The 22,157-nt window shown below is 36.5% G+C and overlaps 2 protein-coding genes across 5 annotated transcripts in view; one reads left to right on the plus strand and one right to left on the minus strand.

The window, feature by feature from the left end:
- The first annotated feature begins 1,136 nt into the window (after nt 1–1,136).
- Nucleotides 1,137–16,169, plus strand: LOC127419239 (glutathione synthetase-like). 2 transcript variants are annotated; one of them, XM_051660491.1, is made up of 13 exons: nt 1,137–1,336; nt 6,739–6,877; nt 8,027–8,172; nt 8,298–8,373; nt 8,558–8,697; nt 8,910–9,026; nt 9,313–9,393; nt 10,845–10,922; nt 11,066–11,135; nt 11,453–11,647; nt 12,518–12,599; nt 12,681–12,870; nt 14,758–16,169. In XM_051660491.1, exons 2-13 carry the CDS (start codon nt 6,749–6,751, stop codon nt 14,879–14,881), a joined length of 1,428 nt encoding a protein of 475 aa, XP_051516451.1. In that variant the 5' UTR covers nt 1,137–1,336; nt 6,739–6,748; the 3' UTR covers nt 14,882–16,169. The 2 variants fall into 2 exon arrangements, with proteins under 2 accessions (XP_051516451.1, XP_051516452.1); XM_051660492.1 differs by lacking the exon at nt 1,137–1,336 and having other exon boundaries at nt 6,746–6,877; nt 8,067–8,172.
- Nucleotides 15,514–22,157, minus strand: part of LOC127419236 (zinc finger protein 704-like) — a 109,466-nt gene continuing 102,822 nt past the window's right edge. For all 3 annotated transcript variants that reach the window (XM_051660480.1, XM_051660481.1, XM_051660479.1), the window contains one exon: nt 15,514–21,766. In XM_051660480.1, coding sequence (XP_051516440.1) covers nt 21,655–21,766 — 112 coding nt within the window. In that variant the 3' untranslated portion in view covers nt 15,514–21,654. The remainder of the gene's footprint in view (nt 21,767–22,157) is intronic.

The raw sequence follows: 22,157 nt of genomic DNA on the forward strand, positions 1-22,157 counted from the left end.
TGTAGCAAAATGTGTTGTTCGGAGCCCAGATAGCACACATACAGTACATCTCTGAGATGTCTGTTTTAGATATTTTCATCTGGAAAGCATCACAATCTAAATAACATCTTCTAAACATCTTAAAAAGATCAGATTTACAAACATGCTAAATCATAAACGTCTCAAAGATGTCTTTGACATCTGCTGAATGTCTTATGGACATCCGAGACTTATTGACAAACATCTTTTATTGCAGATGAGCAAACAACCTAAAAAATACGTCTTCCAGATGGAAACACACACATCAAATAGACGTTTGAGTGATGTAGCCTATGTGTGCAATCAGGGAATGGTGAGGTGTACTGAAAAAATAAAATTTGTAGGTTCAAATACACCAAGAAGTCGTCCAGTAACTAAGACCATAGTGCCTTTGACATGAACTAGGCATGTAACCTCAGGTTGCTCCTTGGGGACTGTCCCTGTAATAGCTATTATGTCAAGCACTTTGGATATAAGCATCAGCCGAATGACAACTACATACATATATACACATAAATATAAACGTGAACATGGTATTAAACATATTTTTAATTACACAACAAATGGAAACTGAAAACAATCAGTGTATTGTTCAATGCATTTAACTGAATCGCATTGGAAACACATATGGGTTGATTAGGACCCACATATGCATTCTAGGGGTAGTGATGCAAATTCTCTTATAATTTTAAAAATATTCAACTAAATGTTAAAAAGTCACTTCACAAGATAGAAGAAACCTTAATTGAGGAATACATGGAGTTTCAGATCATAAGACCACATAATGTAAAAATAAATAAATAAATAAAAACACATTATGCTCTAAAATCTAGACGCTGGTTCATTTTTGACTCCACATAAATGCATCAGACTGAAAACATGTGGGCGATGAAGAGGCGGTGCATCATAAAACCAACACTTCATGATGATTCTGCAGTTTCTCTAGGTCTCAATACAGTGGATATTATTTAATGTTAGCGTTAGGTGAACGTGTAATATTTTATTCAATTATTGTAAAGTAACTACTTATTAAATAGATTTAAATGGATATATTTACACGAATTAAACTTTTTTATGACTGAACCAAAGCACACAATGAGCCCTAGAGCGCTCCCTGTAGACTGTGCCTGCAGCGCACATGGATCGTGTCGTCAGCAGCTTCCTGCTCAGTGGTTGGACACCGGTAATGTATTTAAACATCGCACGTGTCGGTCAGCACGAGTGAAACTACTTCAGTCAAGCCTTGACGCAGAAATCGGACAAGAACAAGAATCTCCATTGCCAAAGGAAAAGTGATTATAAAAGCCATTTGCATCAGGTATGTCATAACTCGATAACTCATTCGGCAGCTACATTATCTAGTGCTTATGTCGTAAACACAGTACTTTCTGTAAATCACTGTACGGATAAGCCAGCGCATGCAATGTGACGTGTTTCGTTTGGAAGGCTGCATCATCCGGAGGTCGCATTTGTCGGCTGCATACGTCATCAAGGCTGTCTCGTTTCAGAAAAGGGAGTAGGACACTTGGAATGCAGCCTTCGAATGTGACCTTCATTCACGGGAATTCGGAGGATGCATGAGGTTTATCTTTCGTGGGCACTCACAACCCACAATGCTTTGCTTCAGCGGAAATGAACATCATTTGACTAAAATAAATGACGCCAATTTGCCCGTAAATATGATGTTCAAATGCAAGTAATGTTAATTCCCAAGTTGAAGTACCTCAGTAGACGGGTGCAGAACAGTGGCGTAGCCAAGGGTGGAGGACCACCCATAATATTAGAGATTATTATTTGACATCAAATATATATTTATAAAATAGTAAAAAAAAAAATGCATACATTCTGATTTCTGAAAATGTGAAAGATCTGTTGTTGTTAAGGAAAATTTGGTAAAAAAAAAAAAAAAAAGTACATCCCATACATTTTTATTGAGGCGCTCCCAAAAGTAATTTCCTGGCTACGCCCTTGGTGCAGAGTATATAATATGTATAATTATATTAATATATAATTAAAATAAAGTATTAGACTAAAAGGACACCTGTAAAATCTATTTTCTTTTCTCTTTACATCATTATAACTCTCCTAAAATGTACCTCATACATTCCCTTCTAAAGGGACTTTATTCCCTTCTCACTCACAGCGCTCACACTTGTTAAAGAGTGGCGTGCTGTCATAGCAACCATGTTACATTCCGTTTCCGTTTGTCCTACGAAGGCAGTCTCGTTTAAACGAGACTTGTTTAAAGGAGGACTCTCGGTATACTGCAGCCTTCAAAGGATGCATCCTAGCTAGAACGCAGCCTTTGAAATGAGACACAGCAATCGAGATTAGTGGCCGACCGATATGGGTTTTTAATGGCCGATGCCGATATCCAGAGAGCAGGGTGGCCGATACAATGCCTATATATCACACAATTTAATATAGTAAATAACATAAACATAAAATTGCTAAAAAAAAAAATTGGAACTCTTATATAGCACTATATTTACTCAATTTCACACTAAACTTTTTAACTTGTATAAAAAGAATCTAAAAAAATAATATTGTATTTAAAATGGTAGATAGCAGTTTCTTCTGATTTCTGTTTAGTCATCAAATTTAGTAAGCACAAGAAGAAATTGTTAATTTATTAGGAAGAAGGAAATAACAGTAGTCCAGCAACCATGGATGGTATGTCCACGTTAGAAGTCGCATTTACTAAAAAAATACAGAATTAAACCAATTGTGCATAGTGTTTAAGACATTTACTTATAGCACACTTGATGCGCTTTTACTTTGAAGTTGCACCAGAGATTATTTAGCAGAGATGGGCCACTTCTATTAAAATGAATGGGAGAAATTTGAACACCCAATGGTCCACGGATGTAGAAAGGAAGTCCTGCCTTACAGGTAAAAGAGCCAATCACCTTTTAGATACAGACATCACCTGTCAATCAACTCGAGAACGCGCATGCGCCTTTGCTATACGAGACAGGAAAATTGCGTTTTTTAGCGTAATCTGAGGTAAAGAAGCACCATTTATGAAACCAGCGTTGTCAGATTTTACTACTGATTTGAAATATGCTCTTTGATTATAATCTTGACCAACCATTTCTGAGATTTCGGTTTTTCCCATTCAAGTAGATAGCAGCTGCACTTTCATGACCTGAAATAGTCTCCTGAGAGCGTTCCAAACATGGCCGACAGTGAACTTACTTGCTAGAAAGACTAGTTGCACTCACGCGCTCATGCGAATGCACAACATTAAAACCACCTGCCTAATGTGTAGGTTCCCCTTGTGCTGCCAAAACATTCTGAGATTATATTTTCTCACCACAATTGTACAGAGCGGTTATCTGAGTTACCGTAGACTTTGTCAGTTCGAACCAGTCTGGCCATTCTCTGTTCAGTGTTTCTCACAGTATTTTGTGAGACTGTGGTGGATGGCCCTCGGGGGGTCTGGGGGCATGCTCCCCCATAAGAAAATTGTGTACATCTTAAAGTTAAATGCATCAGTCTGTTGCACTTTGAGGGCAAAATTAAGAGGCTAGATCTATGAAGAACGTTGTGCTCTTGTAAACAATTTTGTGCTATAGTAGTAATTTAATCATTAACACATTGGTTGTATAGATATGAATGGTGATGACACGGCAAAAAAGTCACACCCACAAGGCATAAATGAGACCGAGTTTAACTCAGTTCACAAATGGTCAAAACACAAAATCGACTAGGGCATACATTTGAGCTATCAAAGAAATGAAGCAAAAGTGGTTACCTTTGTAATAGCGTTAACGTTAGATCAGGGCTTGACATAAAGCATTGTCATGTGCTTGTGCTCCGGACAAGTAAATTGATCATTCACAAAAAAGTTACTTGTCCGGAGAGAAAAAAGGACATTTAAGTTACATGCTCAAGTAACATGTTAAAGTTTCTGTTGTATGTTTCCTAAAATTACAACTAATGACCATCCTAATAGTATACCTATGTAATCAACTTAATTCTCTGCAACAGAAATGTAAACTGCACTGTGTAGAGAGGAGGCTATTGTCATATGATAATTATTTTGTTATTTATGATAGTCAAATAAAGAAAAGCCTCCATCACCATCATTAACTGCAGAGGGGTGCTCACACTTCAATGGAATGAGATTTAATTTTTCATCATGTTATTGTAACAAGATCTACCATGTACAATAAACGCTATACATTATCACAATACTAAAATTTCAGTAGTCGGTAGTGAAATTTGACGATTCTCAGTACCAGCTTCAAAACCACAACAAATAATAATACTAACTAATATGTTAATTATGGAAGAATGGTTTCTAGTTCTTAAGTAATTATTCAAGACTAGTAAACAGTCAGTAATAAAATAACAATAAAAAACAGTAAATAGATTAAAAATAATAGAAAAAAAAATACAAATTAAGAAAATTCAGTGCTTTTTTTTTAACAGCTTTAAAAGGTTTTAACAGCAATATCAAGTATTCAAGTAAACATTCAGAATGAAATGCAACATAAAACTACTACTGGTCTTCACTGTATGATTATAATACATTTATACTTTTTAAAGCTACTAAAGTTACTCAGTCAAGAGCAGTGAGTTTTCTTGTTATGGATGTTTGATTATTATAATGACACTACACTAGACGACAGCAGGTCTATTAGCTTACATTTACACTTACAAGTCCGACATTTTAATACAAATCTGCTTTTTTCTCCGCTGTTTACGTTCACTTTAGACATCACTCTCTGTGTTTACATGAATACCTCACCAAGATGGGCATTTTAATATTTTAAAATAGGATGGGATATTTTAAAATATTTAAAAATGAAATATTATATTCAGCATTCTCAGATAACAATTTTTTCTTCTGCATTATAGCTGCTAAAGTAAATGTACATTGTTTTAAAGGAGTTTTAGATATTTATATTGGAAAACAAGCAAAAACAAAAACAAATCAAAAAATGAATTTTGTTGCAGTGTATAATGTGGTGAAGACTACCCTCTCTCACCTTTCTATTCACTTCAATCCATCTTTAACTCACAAAAAAACAAACTGTCTTATTAATAATGCTGCATACTGTCAATGTTCTTCACGATAAGAAACACACCGTGACACATGTATTATGATTCAATACATCGCGAGCCATCTCATTTTCATCTAGATGCAAGGATTGCCACTGTGTATGGTGTTACCGATTTTACTCGGTACAAGGGGGAAATATTATGAATGGAACTTCCAATATCAATACATTAATAGCTTAACGAATAGAATAGCCTTAAATAAAGAATGGTTGCCTAATGAAGAGTTTGCTAGCCATGATAAATGAACCTAAATAACGCATTGAAAGCCAGACATTCTTTACCAACATGTCAAATTACACAGGCAGCAGAGTACACGCACTGACAGAAGACGTTTAATTGAAGGTAGCGAATATAATGTGCATGGTGGGTAACTGTAAGACGTCTCGGATTCAGAATGACACAAGAAATGCTGTTAGACACAGACACGCACTTGAAGAAACACATTTTATTATATTTAAGGACAGATGACATAAAAGATGTCTATGCGTATGTATGACATGCTGTTTGTTCAGAGGCATGCAGTCTCGTGAAACGTGCGTATGTAAAGTGTTCGCAGTCTTTTTGTTTCAGACTTCTGAATTTTTTTTTGCAAGAATAGTATGCCAGTTTCGGTGTTTGTACTTCTTTACATGACCTGTTTCTTTATTATTTGAACTTTAATAAAGGATGCATATATATATATATATATAAAATGGAAATATTTTTGGTTTAATTGTTTCAATAAATGAATTTTAATTTTTCAAAATCAAAATTGTCCAGTAGATGTGAAGTGCATGCCGACACAATCACTGTTAAAACTAGACATGATTTGTGTGCCAGTAGATGAAAATGATTAATAATTCTTGCATTCTCTATAATTTAAGAGCGTTCGTCCAAATTATGACAAGAATCACATTTTCCACGTATGTCACTGTCTTAGAAGCATGTCACTGTCATAGAAATATGTTTTATGTCTGACAGTCATCAAGGACGCAGTTAATGCACGAGCGTAATTTTAATTTTAATTAACTGCATACAGTCCATCTACACTATCAACTTCTTATGAATGTGATGTCTTGGTTTTTATTGTTTGATAGGGTATGTAATATATAATAGGACACAACTGGTGAAAACCGGAGAAAAACCTCAGATTTAAATTGTACTTGACCCAGCCCATTAGCGCTTTGTGCGCGCTATTTCGCCAAGCCCACTTGCACCTAGACTTGGCTTAATTTCATGGCCATGCGCACTGACTTTGTGCTTATGACTTATGTCATAGCGCTGTGATTAACGGTAGCCCTCTTAAAATAGGGCCCGTTGTGTTTGTTAACATTAGTTAACTAAAAGTATTGTTTATTGTTAGTTATGTTAAATAATGTAAAACACTTATAATAGTGCTTAATGTTTATTTCAACATATGCAAATGTATTATGTTAAAAGTTGTATAAGTTACAGTATCTTTACTTAATGAAAAATGAACAAACTTGAACAAAGAATGATCATTCATATTTTGATTAACCAAGATTAGTGCTGTAAAAATTAATCATTGCTAGTTCATGATACCTAATATACTCACTAATGTTAACGAATAGAATCTTATGGTAAAGTGTTGCAGAATTTTTGTTGACATGAAGCATAGGTTGACCGCTATGTGCTTCATTCTGATTCTAGATTTTCTGCAATGTCTGCAATACGAGAGGAGGTCCTGAGAGATGAAAATTTGATCAGAAGTCTAGAGGAGATAGCAAAAGACACGGCTCTTTTACATGGGGTGTTGATGCGGACCAAAGAAACTCCAAACTCTCCTGAAGTAAGAGCACCATCACTGTTTTCATGTGGCCAGATGAAATGTTTATATAACTCATTCAAGGTTGTAGAAAAGTAGTAGCACTGTTCATCCAAGCCATGAAACCCACAGAGAGTAGTTTTGCTTTTATGATAGGTAGAAGATTGGGGAAGTGACTTCAAATTAGAGGTCGACCGATAGTGGATTTTGCCGATACCGATAATTAAGGTGGTGGAAAAGGCTGATAACTGATTAATCGGCCGATACTAGTTTTAAAAATCGATTAATAGAATGTTAAAAATAAGTATTTCCTTCTATTACGGGCACAAACATAGATGCTATAAGAGTCCAAAATAAACAAAATCACCAAAGCAGTTTATTGTTCAACCAAAATCCCAATAATAACCAGAAAAAAATGAAGATTTGGTGAATAACACGGGACTTTTAACAGTAATCATGCCAGAAACGAATTGGAGACTCTTATTTTGAAATGACAGACTTGGGCTCGTTACAGTGCAATATAGTTTAATAGGCTATTTACCAAATTATTATTTTTTCTTTTTTTTCTTTTTTTTAATGTAGCCTGTAAATTCACCAGGTTTTTGTGTTTGCATATTTCACCAGATGAGGAATAAGGTGTATTATTACTCACAAGATATGCTGAACAAGCTGCATAGTATAAAACATAAGAAACACATTGTATGCGCTAACAGAGCACATTTCCATATAGTTAAATTTTTCTTTAGTGGCATAGATATTTGCAGATAACCGATAGAGTTCCTTAAAAACAACTATCGGCACCGGTTTATCGGTAAAACCGATATATCCATCTACTTCTGATTCATGGTGTACATTTCAGTACACGTGTGACTTAAGTTATCTATCTTTGAACTAGACTCATAGATAGCCATTATTGCATGCCAACAAAACTGATTTCAAAGAAGTATCACACTGGAAATGTATCCGGCATCTAGTCACAGAGGTGCGGTTAATTCACAGTCATGTCTGGAATTCTGTCGCTCTTGTGGCCATGTTTTGTTTCTGGATTAAAGCGTGTCTGTTCTGCCTCGTTGAGTAAACTCTGACCAAAGACTGTCAGCTCAAAGAATCAGGAATGACCGAAGTGTTCTGGAGGTGTATATGCATGTAAAATAAATTTATGTTTGTTCACAGTTGGTGAGTTATGCACCGTTCACATTGTTCCCCACTCCAGTGCCTACAGCACTCTTTTATCAAGCACTGGCAGTTCAAACACATTTTAACCGGTTGGTGGACCGGGTCAGCCAGAATCCAACCTTTCTAGAGGACACTCTGGCCAGGTACTGTATGATCGAACTTAATTGAGTGTCTTATTGCTTTTTGCCTTATTTAGTACATTTTAAATTAAATCTTTAGTAATAATTATGGTGCTCTGATTTAAATACATGCTACTTTGCTTCAACAGCACCATCAAAGTTGACGATTTTACAGCCAGACTTTTCAGTATATACAAACAAGTTCATCAGGAATGTCAATCCCAGGTATAATGATTCACCAGCCATTTGTTGATTAAATGAAATAAAATGCCATGTTAGCACATATTCTATTCTAAGTTGTAACAGACCACTTCTTTTCCATAAATGTTTTTATAAATGTAGCATTAATGCTATTGTAAAATAATTTCAAGTCTTTTTCATTTAAACTATGGTTCATATCTTCCCCAAGCCAATAGTTCTGGGTCTAAATCGTTCAGACTACATGTTGGACCAGAATCCAGATGGTGGGACATCTTTAAAGCAGATTGAAATCAACACTATTGCTGCCAGTTTCGGCGGTCTTGCTTCACGGACACCAGATGTGCATCGGTAAGTGTGTGACCAAAATGGTAAACAAAACAAGTTCCAAACTTTGAGGCCTGAAACCATCTGGTGGAGAGTTTGCATTAAAAAAAAAAAACAAAACAAAAAAAACACTTGCTCTTATTCTGTTTTCCATTTCATGGATTCATCATTCAGTGCCTTCAGGCTGTGCATAATGTAAAGGTAAATGACACAGTGCTGTTTCTTATTCCTGTAAGGCACATTCTGAAGGTTGCAAACCTGTTAGATGAGTGTGATCATATTCTTGACAACAACCCAGCAGCGGGTCTGGCGAGAGGTTTGGCAAAAGCCTGGGAGCTCTATGGATCTGAGAGGTGTGTTTAAACATGTATTGTTCTGATGGTGCCATGTCAAGAAATACAGGAGTGCCAAATAGTGGGGTGGGGGGCACTGTATGCTCTTTTCTTAGGGAAGATATCAAAACAGTCAGCTGATGATCATTTAGGAACTCAAGCTCTTAAGATATATTATTTAAAAGGTCTTCTCAAAATGATTGACATGGTGAATGCTGTAGTCATTGATGCTTTATCATTGTTTACATGATGACATGAAATGGTTAAGTGGCCATTGTCCTCATGTCTGTTGTATTGTGAATTACAGGGCAGTGGTTATGTTTCTGGTTGAGGACATCCAGAGGAATATTTATGACCATCGATATGTAGAAAATGAGTTGTGGAAGAAGTAAGTGGTCAAATGGTTTTGCTATAGTCAACACTTGTTTTAAAGGAATAGTTCACCAAAAAATGAATTCTCAAATGAAGAACTCAAATGAAAAACACAAATGAAGATTCTTAGAAGAATATTTCAGCTCTGTAGGTCCATACAATGCAAGTGAATGGTGATCAGACCTTTGTAGCTCCAAAAATCATATAAGGAAACAGAGAAGTAATCCATAAGACTCCAGTGTTTAAATCCATATCTTCAGAAGTGATATAATAGGTGTGGGTGAGAAACAGAACAATATTTAAGTAATTTTTTTACTCAAAATCTCCACTTTCACTTTCAGATGTGAAAGTGAATCCAAACGGGCACCACATGTGACTTTCAAAAGGACCCCACACCTATTATATTGCTTCTGAAGATATGGATTTAACCACTGGAGTCTTATGGATTACTTCTATGTTTTCTTTGTGATTTTTGGAGCTTCAAAGGTCTGATCACCAATAACTTGCATTGTATGGACATACAGATCTGAAATATTCTTCTAAAAATCTTCATCTGTGTTCTGCTGAAGAAAGAAAGTCATACACATCTGGGATGGAATGAGGGTGAGTAAATGATGAGAGCATTTTCATTTTTGGGTGAACTATCCCTTTAACACAAATTCTCAAGATTGAGAATTTGTTTCCCAACTACCCTTACCCAGCCATTATATGTATAACTAGGACTATAATATTAAGAACTATATCAGATGTTAAAAAAAATAAAAAATAAAAAATACCCCTACATTTGTCATTATTTTCTTTTGTGGCATTTTTGCCCCGAGCCCCCTTAATTTGTTATACTGGTGAAAAGTAATCTCATTACTAATTACTTTTAATTTACATTTCAAAACCCTTTTCAAGAAAGTTTTTCCAGCTCAACGAGTTCAAAATATTGTCAGTATTTCCTCCTCGTCCATTGTCGCACTCCCTTCACCTAGCACAGAAATGCAAACAGTTGTACATATGAACATAATTCATATTTTAAATGTAATATACATGAATAATCTTATTTTAGAAAGGTGTAACCCTAGTTATGTACTTAAAATGGGTTACACTACTTTTTGACTTGCTGTAATTAGATTACAGTAACAAATTACTATGTTATCAATTAACACCCAACACTTGTTGTGAAACAGCCTATTATTACACATTGTTAGTGCTGTTCTACTTATTTATAGTAATACTGTATATAATAAATGTAACATGGACTCTGTAATTCAAAGTTACAGTTTCTTATTAATGACTTTGTGAACTTACTACATAAGAACATTCAGGAGAAGTTTTACTACACTGGGAGGGTGTTGCTTAAAAAAAAAAAAGTGTTCTTGAATTAGCCAGTCATAATTATTGGCAAAAATGGTCAATTTGGTTGCCTTGTGATGATTTTTCAGGGACTGAAGTGATGGTCTGTGCTCTTTATATATACAGCAATATTCCTGTTGTAAGAAGACGGTTTGAAGATGTTTGTAGAACTGGATCACTGGACCAGCAGAAGAGGCTCTTTGTGCAAGTGTTTATGGCTCAATATCACAAATATTTCTAACATTTCTTGTCTTAGGTTGCACATTAAAATTTGTGTTGTGGAGATTATTGGGTAGCATGTGTCCCTCTATAATCTGTTTTTTTTTTTTTTTTTTTTTTATCTGTAGAAATGGGCAGGAGATCGCCATTGTTTACTTCCGTAATGGATACATGCCCCAAAACTACACATCAGAGCAGGTGAGGGCACTGCTTTATTTTTCATGGGTTTAAATGCTTTTATATAAACACTATAAATTAACTAAGACCATCTCAAATGTTTGCAGCATCAGCATCACGTCATTTCAAATATATATGGCTGTTGCAGTTTACCGTACAAAGCTGATGTCGCACAGTTACACTGAGGAATTTTCCTCCAGTCGTACTTGTTCTAAACATGGTGGCAGCAGAAGTCATGTGACCCACGACTATTCGGCACCCAACGTGTGGATCAGTGGCTTAGTTGATCTATCAGGGTTCAACCCCTAATATTGGCTAATGTTTATTGGCTGTTTCAGAGCTGGGAGGCACGGCTGATGATGGAGCGCTCTCTGGCTGTGAAGTGTCCAGACATCAGCACACATCTTGCTGGCACGAAGAAGGTACAGCAGGAGTTGGCCCGGCCAGGGGTTCTGGAGCGCTTCTTCCCTGATGAGTCTGAAACAGTTGCTCAGATTAGGGCCACGTTTGCTGGACTATACACCTTGGACAAGGTAAAGGAATAACATCTGGGGTGCTCAGTCCTGCTTGTGAAGATGTACCATCCAGCTAAGTGTAGCTCCAACTCTTTCAGGTTCAGGTTTTGGAAGTAGCGTTGGAGCTACACTTTGCAGAAAACTTCAGAAGCAGGATGTTAATAATTATTAAAGGAATAGTTCACCCAAAAATGAAAATTTTCCCATCATTCACTCACCCTCATGCCATCCCAGATGTGTACGACTTTCTTTCATCTGCTGAACTCAAATGAAGATTTTTAGAAGAATATTTCAGCTCTGTAGGTCCACACAGTGCAGTAAAAAAGCTCCAAAAATCACATAAGTCAGTATACAAGTAATCCATATGACTCCAGTTGTTAAATGAATATCTTCAGAAGAGATATGATGGTGTGGGTGAAAGAGAGAACAATATTTAAGTCCTTTTTTACTATGAATCTACACTTTTACTTTCACATTCTTCTTGTGTTTTTGTTGATTCACATTCTTCATGCATAGTGGCCCCTACCTGGCAGGGAGAAGAATTTCAAGCAAAAACTGACTTAAATATTGATCTGTTTCTCACCCACACATCATATCTCTCCTGAAAATATGGATTTAAACTCTGGAGTCTTATGGATTACTTTGTTTCCTTTGTGATTTTTGGAGCTACAACAGTCTGGCCACCATTCACTTACATTGTGAGGACCTACAGAGCTGAAATATTCTTCTAAAAATCTTCATTTTTGTTTTGCAGAAGAAAGAAAGTCATACACATCTGGGATGGTATGAGGGTGAGTAAATGATGAGAGAATTTTCATTTTTGGGTGAACTATTCCTTTAACAGTATTTTTGGAACTGATTTTGAAAGGTGTACCTGTCTTTCCACAGGGAGAAGAAGGTGATAAAACGGTGGCAATGGCTTTGGCCAATCCTGATCAATATGTGCTTAAGCCTCAGAGGGAGGGAGGTGGTGAGTAACCACTCAATTCCTGTGTGCACACACTCACACACATGTTGATCTTGCTCTCATTGGTCTCCTGCTGTACCACAGGTAACAACATTTATGGAAAGGAGATCTGTGAGGTACTGGAGAACACGAAGAGCTCCAGTGAGAGAACAGCCTACATCCTGATGGACAAGATCCAGCCTCGCCCCGTGCAGAACTACCTGCTCAGACCAGGAGCTCCTCTGAAACTGAACTCCTGCCTCAGTGAACTGGGTGTGTTTGGAGCGTACGTCAGGTGGGATATTCAATATTTGCAACTTAAAAAAAGGTTTACTCCCACAGCAGTAAGCGTTTGATGTTGTTTTGAAGAGGTGTGCTGTGCTACTGTAAATGTTTACCGCTTAGGAAGGAATTAAAGGAATAGTTCACCTGAAAAGGAACATTGTCATCATTACTCACCTTCAAGTTGTTCCAAACCTATATGACTGTGGAACACAAAAGGAGGGCTTATGAAGAATTTTCAAGCTGATCTTTTCCATACAGTGTGCGCAGGCAGTCAAGCTCCAAGAAAGACAAAGCACCATAAAAGTAGTCCATCTGACTTGTGTGCTCTATTCCAAATCATCTTACCATATGATGATAAAGCCATAAATGTTTTTGTTTTGTTTTTTGCTTAAGGAACAGAACAAAATTTAAGTTGTAAAAGGAATGTTCCAGGTTAAATACAAGTTAAACTCAATCGACAGCATTTGTGGTGGCATGTTGATTACCACAAAAATACTTTGATTCGTTACAATGTTTTGTAAACGAAATAAAGGCACTTGCAACGGAAGTCAGTGGGGGCAGTCCAGAAACATTAAATTACACACCGTTTTAAAAGTTTAGCCGCAAGATATAAACATTATACTGTACATGTTAACATGATTTTGGTCTGAGAAAATCTCTTTTCTACATGATATTAGTGTGATAAAATGGCTTGCAGGGTTTACCGGCATTGTCGTCATGGCCACAAAGTACAGTGTAACTTCACACTGATATTAAGGTTAGAATTAGAAAGCATGTTGTTAATATGTTAACATGTTTACGTCTTGTGGCTATACATTTGAAACTGTGTATTTTAACATTTGTGGACTGGCCCCATTGACTTCCATTGTAAGTGACTTACTGCAACTGCGATTTTTGCTTTTTTTTTATAAATGAGGGAAGAGTCAATTATTTGTTGTGGTAATCAATATTATGCCACAAATGCTGTCGATTCAGCTTAACTTGTATTGAACATTCCTATAATCACTATTCTGAAAATCTTGCCGTCATAGCTCTCAAAACTCATTACATATATTTAAACTTGCCACATTGCGATTGATTACATGCAACAACCAATACCGTTTGCCGTCATTCACTGCAACCCTGCTGGAGCCAAGATTTTCAGTGAATAACAACTAAAAATTGTGTCTTCCTCGAACAAAACTATAACTCGTGAGACGCATAGACTATTTTAAAGGAATAGATGACCTAAAAATGAAAATTCTCATCATTCACCTTCATGCCATCCCAGATGTGTATGACTTTCTTTCTCCTGCAGAACACAAAGATTTTTAAAGAATATCTCAGCTTTGTAGGTCCATTCAGTGCAAGTGAATGGTGACCAAAACTTTGAAGCTCCAAAAAGCACATAAAATCAGTATTAAAGTAATCCATAAAACTCCAGTGGATAAATCCATATCTTCTGAAGCAATCTAATCGGTTCTGGGTGAAAAACAGACCAAAATATGACTTTTTTTTTTCTTTTTTTTTACTGTACATACTTTACTTGATATCAGCAGTCTCTAGCCATGATCGTGATTTCGAGCTCGATTACACTTTCATTGTATGGCAAAGAGTGTGAACATTTTCCAAAACATTTCCTTTTTGAATTCCATGCAAGAAAGAAAGTCACAAAGGTTTGGAACGACATGACTGAGTAAATGATGACAGAATTGTTTATTTTTGGTGAAATATTTATTTTTAATAAAGCTCATACCACTGTAGTTTGCCATTTGTAGGATAGATAATTTTTAGTAGTCCTCCAACAAAGCTTTAGGTTGTATTTTACCTTTTCATAACAATTGCTACACATTCACTCCATTTGTAAATCATCTGCAAATCATGGTAACCTTTCCCTACTTCTCAAACTCGCACACAGGAAAGGCAATGACATGGTGTTTAATGAATGTGTGGGCCATCTGCTGAGGACCAAGAGCTCTGAGCATGCTGATGGGGGCGTGGCTGCAGGAGTAGCAGTACTGGATAATCCACTACTGGTCTGAACTGTACCACCCTCTAGTGGTCAGGAGGAGAATTCACACAGTAGAGACTGGGAAGCTTCATCCCCACAAGATCCCCTTTCTGGATGGCTGTTTTATTAAAGATTCTGTGTGTTCAGCATCTCCATCACGTGCGGTAGAGCACTTTTACATGCAGTGAAGTCAAACTGACTACAGAACAGAAGTGCATATTTTTCCTGTAAATGTATTATACCTAATTTAAGAGCAAATCTATTCCAGCATGACATAAGTAGCTATTACTCATGTGAAAAATTTGTAAAAGTTTTTTTTTTTTTTTTCTGTTAATTTATTTTATAACACATTAATAAAGCACACTGGTAACATTTCAATGGACAACAACGCTGACATCAGTTTCCAAGGCCAAACATAATGAGACTACTCTTGTCACATTTATCTGTCTGTAAATTAGTTTCAAGCTGTTTGTGCTGTTTTAGAATGACCAAAGCTTAGCGCAAATGTAAGCGTTACATGAATTATATGAAAAAGTGAAAACAGTGTCAAGTTGTGGGGCCGATTCATGGATTTAGCTCTACTGGAAATGCTCTTTAGATCATTTTAGATAATAACCCTTTTGCAGAGATGCAAAGACTAAAAAAAAAAAATGTAATCAAACATGTCGTTCTGAAATCCACTTTTATTTAAATCACATTACAGCCAAAGAAACCAAACTCTCATCACGGCCCAAGTAAACACCACAAACACCTCCATCCTCTCAGGCATTCATGCAACTCTGGAAACATAATGTCAACCTCTGAAAAACAATTTAGTACAAAGATGACACAAGACATGCATCAAATATCAACCGATGAGGAACAATGGAGAAAGAAAGGAAATATACAGTCAAAAAAGGAGCTTGACAAAACTTCAAGACCTAAATGGTAAAAGAAACACAAAAAGGGAGAAATAGTTGTTTTGAAAAATCCTGCACTGAAACAGTTACGTAGGAGAATCTTAAAATGGTCTTGATTACTGTGAAAATCCTTTTTAAATTTTTATTAACACAAACATTTGAAAGTGTTGAGAGTTTTTAAAGGTTTCTTGTGTGGTTAGCTTAATGTCCTTGGCAAGAACCAACAGGCAGTCAGAAAAGTTAGAATAACAGGAAACAGATTGATAAAGGCTCAGACGAATGTAAAATCATCTATCGGAATGTGCAGGGCAGAATGACATCATGATCCACATAGTAACATCCATCCAACCTTACAACAGTACATACGTCATGATGTACAGACTCACTTACAGACAGATATTTCTGATCAATGAAATCATATCAATGCAAGGCAGATTTAAAGCACGTCAACTGAAAATGAGAACTAAAAGGAAAAACAAAACACTGAGTGGTTCTAGCTACTTGATATGCAAGAAAAAAAAAAAAAATGGACAGAAGTTCATGTAAGACAAGCAATAACAAAAACCAACAGCCGTGACAGATTACAGGCAGATTATTTTGTTTTGTAGATTTTACATTCATTGTTGCTTCTTTTCCCCATTTACCCTCAGTCTGAAATATACAATGAATATATACATGTTTTATTCACTACAGACTCTCAATTCAAAAACAAAAAAGGCAATCTTTCAATTTCCTTTTATGGTTTCCATTTTATATCGTCTATAAAGTTGGCAAAGAAGCCAAAAAAGTGATTGTTTTTGTGACTCCACGCTCAAAACGGACACTACAGAACTTATTTAAAATGTCACTGCCTGACTCATTAGATTTTTGATGGTTAAAGGGATAGTCCACCTAAAAATGTCAATTCTCTCATCATTTACTCTCTCACCCTCATGTTCAAACCTGTATGACTTCTTTCTAGGGATGTTCCAATTTTCATAATCAACCTGTCGGTCAGTTGTTTGAATGACTAGTCTGCGTTAAGGATAGTAATGTATAATTAGTCTCCGTTATGTTCACGTGACCCCGATCAGACATGTTTCGGAATGATATATGGATGCTAAGCACAGCACTTTAACATGGTAATGGATATTCCACAAAAATATAGGCTAAGTAACAATAACATCTTATTGCACAAAACTATCAAAGAGAAGAAATAAGAAAGGCTCCGCTTATGCTCATCCTGAACGCAGAATGACGCGCTTCAATGTAAACAGAGCACTTGGGAGTCTCAGGATGATCCTCGCTGCACATTCAAAAGTGCAGAACTGCAAGATAATATTGCGGGTGAGCAGTTTAAACTTTTTATTTTAGCAGAGTCAGAAGACTTAAATCTCTTGAAAGCACATTACAAATACAGCAGAGGATTTAACGTCCAACAGTGATCGTCTTGTAATGTATTGTTGATACAGAGCTTGGATGGCTGAAACAGCAGTGGTGCATAAATGGACTGAAGTTGAAGCATTAAAAGGAATATTACGGGTTCAATAAAAGTTAAGATCAATCGACAGCATTTGTGGCATAATGTTGATTACCACAAAAATGTATTTAGACTCATCCCTCCTTTTAAAAAAGGAAATATCTGGGTTAGTGAGACACTTACAATGAAATTGTACAACATACAATGAATACAAATGATTTGCTTGTAAAAATGATTTTAGTGGATAAAATCACTTACGAACCTTTTCTGTGTAAAGTTATAGCCTATTTTACATCTTCGTTGCCATGATGATATTATGCTGTAAACCCTAAAACGACTGTAAAAATGATGATTTAAACAACTTTACAGCTCAAAGAATGCATGAGTTTTATCAGAAGAATGAAAGTAAGTGCTTTTATAAAATTATAAGCTTCACATTTCTGCCTTAAAACCCTCCAAAATTTGGCACCATTCACTTCCATTGTAAGTGCCTCAGTGTAACCTCGAAATTCAGGTTTTTTTTTTTTTTTTTTTTTTTTTTAAAGCAGGGGCGAGTCAAAATTTTTTTTGTGGTAATCAACATTATGCCACAAATGCTGCTGATTGAGCTTAACTTGTTCTGAACCTAGAATATTCCTTTAAGAAGCTAAACTTCTTACAGAAGGTTTCACTCTGCTGACTATTATTCACTTTTAAGCGCAGCAACCTATAATCACGGAAAAAAAAAAAATGCTCTTCAATATGTTGAGTCTCTTAATTAATTTGAGAATTGTGTCTCCCATTAAAGCAAACACCAATAAAAATATTAATGTTAGTAGTTGATCCCACTAATCAACTAGTCAGTTGTTGGACAACTAGTTGATTAGTCGACCACCGTGGCATATCCCTACTTCCTTACTTAGAACATAATGTTCCATTTGTTAACATTAATTTATGCATTACAAACAAGGAACAATATTTTTAAACCGCATTTATTAATTGTTGTTTGTGTTAATTGATAAAAAACACAATTGATCTGTCTTAGTTCATGTTGCATTAACTAATGTTAACAGCACTGACAGCCATTCATTTTCATTGCATCTTTTTTTCATACAATGAAAGGAATGGTGACTGAGGCTTAAGTACATTCTGCCTAACATCTCTCAAAGCTAAGTAAATGATGACCAAACTTTCATTTTTGGGTGAACTTTTCCCTTTAAATCCAAAATCTACCCATGACTTGTTCCCTATGGAGAAAAAAAGACAATGTTTTATATGGGAAAACTAGACAAGTCATCAAAAAACCAAGTCAGCGACATTCCCAAGAATCAAAGGAGCCTAAATGATTGTCACCGATTTAAGCCTGCAGTCAAATTGCTGAGGACAAAAAGCTCCCTGATGTGTTCTGCAAGGCCCAAACTAGCACAACACCATAAAGTACCGCCAAGTAAGCTTATAGTTGGGAGGTCTGCGAAAAGACCTCATCCCTGACCCAATGACAATTGAAAACGATGGCGGTCACCATACGACCATTAAGCATTTTCTTTTAAAAACTTCAATTTCTCTGTATAAAAATGGTACATAAAAATATACGTTTTGTGCAGTACAAGTTAGTGCAATTAAATGTTTTCCCTCTTGTTCTTCTCATTGGCACTTACTGAAGGTTATGATCATGAGAGGGACACTCTTTCTTTTCTGACCACTGGAAAAGAGAAGACAAAGCTGCTCTAAGCTGTAATTGGACAATATGCCTTGACATTTGGTCATTTGGCATTATGCACCAGCCCAATTGTTTCTTTGATATCCATGATTTATAAAAAGCTTTTTGAGAGAGTGCTACACACATTTTTTTGGGAGCTACACTTATTGATTGTTTTGTTTGGTCTGAAAAGGTAAACTAACATTATCTCTTCATACCTGCAAGGTGGAATAAAATTGTCAAATTTTCATTTTTGTGTGAACTATCGCTTTAATGTTCTCCAGCCTTAATGATCACATTCACGTATACAGCCCATATAGGCCTAGATGACACAAGTGTTATCAAGGGAAACAGCTCAGAGCTGGCTTTGGGGACAGAAAGCACAGTGTATACATGAAGACATCATATGATCACCTCGATATGAAGAGAAAGCGAAAGACTAACACAGTGGAAGACATGGCACAATCTACATTCACACACGTCTACATGTTGTCAGAGTAAGCATTTCCTTGTAAGCCTGCAAATAATATGTACATATGCATTGTAGCCATATGTTGTATAAGAAACACACTACTCCTTTGGAAGCACAGCATGGCCCAGATTAACCACACCGACTCTGCAAAAGCTACAAGTACAAGTTATGCATCTGTACAAAAAACACTAGTTTTAAGGTACTATTTAAGTGGATCATATGAAACTGGGATGTCCTGTTCTAGCTTAGTTATCCAGACACAAAAGGCTAGGGTGTACTTCGTTTTTCCGCGTGCCGTCACATCTCGCGAACAGTTGCACGTCCTAGTATAGTCAATTGAGCTAGAGCGAAACAGCTGCATTTGACGCATGTGCACTTTGTGATATTCTTTTGTACAGATGATGCGCACAGTGTAAGCAAGGCTTAGGGCCCAAACATACTACACACAAGTACGCAAACATAGACACGAGCGCTTTGCCAGCACGTGGTCCCGTTATACATACATTACGTGCGCTCTTGCGTTGCTCTGGTGGTTACAAACCTCGGACCACAATGGGGCGAAATAGTTTTTTAGGCAGCACGAAACCGGATGTGGTGGAGTCAACATGTTGACAGTTGAGGAGTGTGCTTTTGTATTTGCTGAAAAGATGACAGAAAAATATGTTTGTATAATCTAATTTGTTCGGCAAGACTCTACTCAAATTGCTGCTCTGCTATGACAGTTGTTGATTGAAAAAAGAAAATCCGCTGTAGCGCCCCTTGCGGCAACACTGAGAATAGAGCGCGTACTTGTGTTAGGTTATGAATTGTGCTCTGACACATTTCACAACGCAACGACACGTGAAATCATGCTTGCGTAGCAAGATGCGTCTGTGTTCATGTACTTGCGTAGAGTATGTTTGGGCCTTTAGAGTTGCCAACGGTCTTGTATTAGACAGGATGTGCCATATTTTGGTCAGAATTACGACGTCCTGTACGAGACGCAAGGATTATCTTCTCCCCACCCCCTTGTATTGAAGGCATCGTGATCTGTATTGAAGAGAAAAAAAATGGGTAGACTTCGCTTTTCTGTGTGCCTTTACGTTTCACGCACGGTCACGAGTTCTCCATGCGCAAACAACGCACACAGGCACAAGTACGCAAGGCGGACTGTGTGGATGAGGGTTTTAGAAGCACGCAGAAAACCAAAGTATCCTTTTAACACTATGTCCTATTGGGCTAACTGACTTCTCTAAACAGCAGATTGTCTTTGTTAAATTTTAACGTGAACTCATGAAAGTCGCTGTAAAATGTTGGCCAACTGAAGAGCCTGCAATTAAATGAATACTGCGGACTGATAGGAATAAACCTCATAGCTTATAAAGAAGCATGCAGTTGATCTGTGAGGGACAGAGGATTTGTTTTTCTGGTGCTTTAGTGCAGAGAGGCCATTTTACATTCCTGCACTACAACTATTCATGCTGAAGTACACAGCGGGCTCTCTCTAAAAGGCTCATTCTTGTTTAGAGGTATTAGGAGACGAAAAATCTAGCAAAGAGTGTTGAAATAACTAAACCAAAGGTGCGAGAATGCATTACGCAATTCCTAATAAGAAGCAGCAATGCTAAACTGTATTCTGCTTTAACAAAATAGAAAATCTAATTATTTTCATGGCTGTTAAAAAGTGCTTATAGGCAAGATAAAGCGTCCAGAAACAGTTTGAACAGGTGCCAAGTTAGACTGTTTGATTTAAGTTTAAATGATGTGAAAGGCCAGGTTTCTTTTTTAACTGCTTTTGAATTTGAGTCGCTGAATAAGTGTCACCAAAATTGGTTAACTGTTCAAAAATACTCTTCAAAAAATAGCTTACAGAGTTTGATAACAGTAAAAACTGCCACGTATAAAGTCTGTCACAATTAAACTCATGGAAAATGTTCAGCTACTGTATTCCAAAGAACACACGCACAATGTGAAAGTATAATAAACTGTAAAATCAGCTTAGGAAGTCTTGTGTCTTTTTGCCTTAATATAACAATAAAGCAAAAGCCAATATGCGTTTTTTTCTGAAAACTTTTTCACTTTTTTGATTTTTTTTTCTTCAGTTTTTCTGCACAAAATCTCAGTGTTCCACTATGGAAGCTGCAGGAAAAGAGCCCCCTCTTGTGGCCTGGAGAAAACAGTGACTTCTAATTGGCCACACCTCTCCGAGTCAGCTCTTAATGAAATGTCCATTCTGAGAGCATGGAGGAGTTTATCAGTTGTCAGTCCATGGAACAGACAACAGAAGAGCACATTTTGATGGAGTAACAACTAAAGCTCAGTCAGTGAAACGCTGGCAGGCCTTCTTCCAGCGACATGCTGTGCACCACAAATCTCTTTTCTCCATGCCATAGACCTTTCTGCACTTCTTCGCTTCACCACGGGGTTTCCTGGGGAAATATTTGACACATTTTAAACCAGTGTCAGAATTTTTTTAATTTTTTTATTAAGGGGCAATATTGAGGGTAGCATAATAAAAATGATAACATTACAAATGTGCATTAAATTATTACCAAAAAAATATTTTAAATTGGAATTTATTTATTTATTTTTCCTAGATTTACTATGCTAAATTAAGGCATAAATGCATCATCACAGTCTGTGAAAGGGGTCCATACAGATATCTCACAGCTACAGGTCACTTCGGTATCCAAAACATGTGGTTTAGTGTAATATATGACATGTTAGAGAAATTCACCACAGTGCTGTTTTTGCCCCCACTTTTTAGTCATTTTTTAGTTGCATTTTTCTCCAAGCCTTGGTAAATTCAAAAGCATCATG

The sequence above is a fragment of the Myxocyprinus asiaticus genome, chromosome 28 (assembly GCF_019703515.2).
Source record: "Myxocyprinus asiaticus isolate MX2 ecotype Aquarium Trade chromosome 28, UBuf_Myxa_2, whole genome shotgun sequence".
Classification (NCBI taxonomy): Eukaryota; Metazoa; Chordata; class Actinopteri; order Cypriniformes; family Catostomidae; genus Myxocyprinus; species Myxocyprinus asiaticus.

Bases quoted from the DNA above. Each gene is read 5' to 3' on its own strand.
- LOC127419239 (XM_051660491.1), top strand. From the start codon at position 6,749: ATGTCTGCAATACGAGAGGAGGTCCTGAGAGATGAAAATTTGATCAGA. The intron at 8,374-8,557 runs GTATAATGATTC...ATCTTCCCCAAG, and splicing joins ATCAGGAATGTCAATCCCAG to CCAATAGTTCTGGGTCTAAA. The intron at 12,871-14,757 runs GTGGGATATTCA...ACTCGCACACAG, and splicing joins GTGTTTGGAGCGTACGTCAG to GAAAGGCAATGACATGGTGT.